Here is a 2517-nt window from a genome sequence, read left to right on the forward strand (position 1 = left end):
TTAAAAAAAAGAGCGAATAAACCCGAAGCGCCTTCCGCCTGCAACAATAACCCATTTAATGTTGACGGCAGAATTGCCAGCCGGTTGGTGACATCTATTGTTAGTAGAGCTTACAAAGAGCAAAGAACAATAGTAGCCAAAATATTATCCAACATCTATTAAAATAGTCACTTGCTATGCGCAAGCGTGGAGATTAAAATAATATATTTGAACAGCCGCCGGCTACCACAATTTTAACGCTTCATTTTTTCCTCGTACTGTATCAAGATATCTTGTTTGTATGCATTGCTCGATGACTACAGTATATAGATTTATTCATTGACGTTTTGGATTGAGTATGAAGCCGAACCATGAACAGCCAAGGCTCCTATGATACTCTACGGGTGTCGCTTTAATCCCCAACTACTACTAACTGATCATTTTCAAAAATGCACGCTCTACATACTAAATCATAGCTAGGGTAGTCCTGCTCGCAAAGTATTGAAGGCAGTAGCGATTCAAAAATGCAGAATTATCCTAGGCTGCACAATATCAGCCCTCTAAATTGACGTAATTTGAAATGATGTTTAGTGTCTACGAGCCAGTGATTACGGTCGATTATTCCTGTGAATACGGTAGCACACCATGTACCACCTGAGGCGATTGCTTGACCATTATCTTGCAAGCGAGGGCTGCGAAGAAGCGAGGGTAAAGCAATCAATCCGAGCAACTTTCTTGCGCGTAATGGGCACCCCCTTCGATACGTGAATGTCCTTTGTGCGCATTATAACCCAGATGCATAACCTTTGACTTAACACTAAAATGCTTTTCTGGAATTTATCTGTTATTTCCTCATTTCTGCTTTCTCTTTCAACGCGACACAACAGCAAACACTTCAACAACAATGTCCAGCTCACCGTCCGACAGCTCTACGCCTCGCATGCCTCACCGTTTGCTTGGCAACTCGGGGCTCATGGTCTCCAACCTTGCGCTTGGAAGTTGGATGTGGGCCGATGACAAGTACACGCCCGAGCGCTGGTACGAGATGATGAAGGTTGCGTTTAAGCACGGGGTGAACTTTTTCGACAGCGCGGAGACGTGGCAATGGTCAGGCGGATCGCAACATGGGGGCGGCGATAAAAATGGGTATCGCAGATGGCATTTGGAGTCGCGAGGATCTCGTGGTTACCGCGAAGGTGTTCGGTGGCTCGAAGGGCTGGTTCGCAGGCGGTCCGAACGACCAAGGCGCGAGTCGTAAGCACGTCATTGAGGGCACCAAGGCATCGCTGGCGCGGCTGCAGCTCGATTACGTCGACGTCATCTTCTGCCACCGATCCGAGACCTACACCCCCATCGAGGAACCTGTTCGCGCCATGAACTTCGTGATCGAGCAAGGGTGGGCGTTCTACTGGGGTACAAGCCAGTGGTCTACGGCTGACATCATTGAGGCGTGCGAGGTTGATCGTTTGGGCCTTATTCGTCCCGTTGTAGAGCAGCCGGAGTACAATTTGCTGGAGCGCAGTAAGGTGGAGCTCGAGTTCGCACCCCTTATCGAGAAGTACGGACTGGGTCTCTCAACGTGGTCACCTCTCTCCTTTGGCACGCTTACGGGTAAGTACAGTGCCGGCACTCCAGACGGCTCCAGATTGGACATGTCGGGTCTGAAGGGGGCCATTCCGGACTTTGAAGAGCGTGTGATCAAAGCTGACCGTCTGAAGCCCGTGGCCGAGGAACTGGGCTGCTCCATGGCTCAACTCGCTATCGCCTGGTGCGTCTCCAACGACAAGGTGTCCACCGTGATGATTGGGGCTAGCTCTCCCGCTCAGTTAGAGCAGAACCTGAAGGCGTTGGACGTTGTCAGCAAGATTTCACCTAAGTTTAAGGCCAAGATTGAAGCTCTTGTCCCGCTGCAGGCAAAGGTCCCGTCGCCCGCTATCGGGTGTTCGAGGACGCCACCTGTAAAGGACACGTGGTGCTTTCATGAACGACTGAATCACTTGTGACGGTAAGTAGCTTTTACACCAGTTCAGGTTTGGGCTCCTCACTTCCGAATTTAATACAGTCACACCGGTCTATCCAACTAGTTAATAACGATGTGTCTTTTCGGTATTTTTTCTCTTGGGCCTGAAATTGCTGTAAGAAAACAGATATTCTGGAGTGTTATTGATGCGTCGATTTGCCGATTTAGCAGCATTAAAAGCGTCGTGGAGACATAAGTGATTGACATATAGCGGCTACCACGTTGCATTACCGCCGCCGACTCGTGCACTGTGTAGGATAGCATCGCGGTATTCCCTGATCGCCATGCCGCATTTGGAGGTACTTGTACGGAATTTTTTATAAAAAAACACGGGCTGACGCTCATTTTCGTCGGTGAGCGTGAGTTCTGTCAGCAGTGACACATTTTGGAATACCATTTGGGTCCTGACATCCTCTTGGGCTGCTGACGCCCATTCTTAGCGATCGCGGGGTTTGAACGTTTCTTTTGTTCTATCCCACGATTTTCTCCCCAGCGACAAGAGTCTCGTCCAGTGTAAC

The 2517-nt window shown here is 49.3% G+C and overlaps 1 protein-coding gene across 1 annotated transcript; it reads left to right on the plus strand.

The window, feature by feature from the left end:
- Positions 1-919: 919 nt before the first annotated feature.
- On the plus strand, positions 920-1855 carry PITG_14052 (voltage-gated potassium channel subunit beta, putative; the record flags this gene model as incomplete). The annotated part of the gene is made up of 3 exons (XM_002899143.1): positions 920-1051; positions 1092-1768; positions 1810-1855. The coding sequence occupies 3 exons, from the start codon at positions 920-922 to the stop codon at positions 1853-1855; spliced, it is 855 nt and encodes a 284-aa protein (XP_002899189.1).
- Positions 1856-2517: the final 662 nt, after the last annotated feature.

Source organism: Phytophthora infestans, genomic scaffold (assembly GCF_000142945.1).
Source record: "Phytophthora infestans T30-4 supercont1.32 genomic scaffold, whole genome shotgun sequence".
NCBI lineage: Eukaryota > Oomycota > Peronosporomycetes > Peronosporales > Peronosporaceae > Phytophthora > Phytophthora infestans.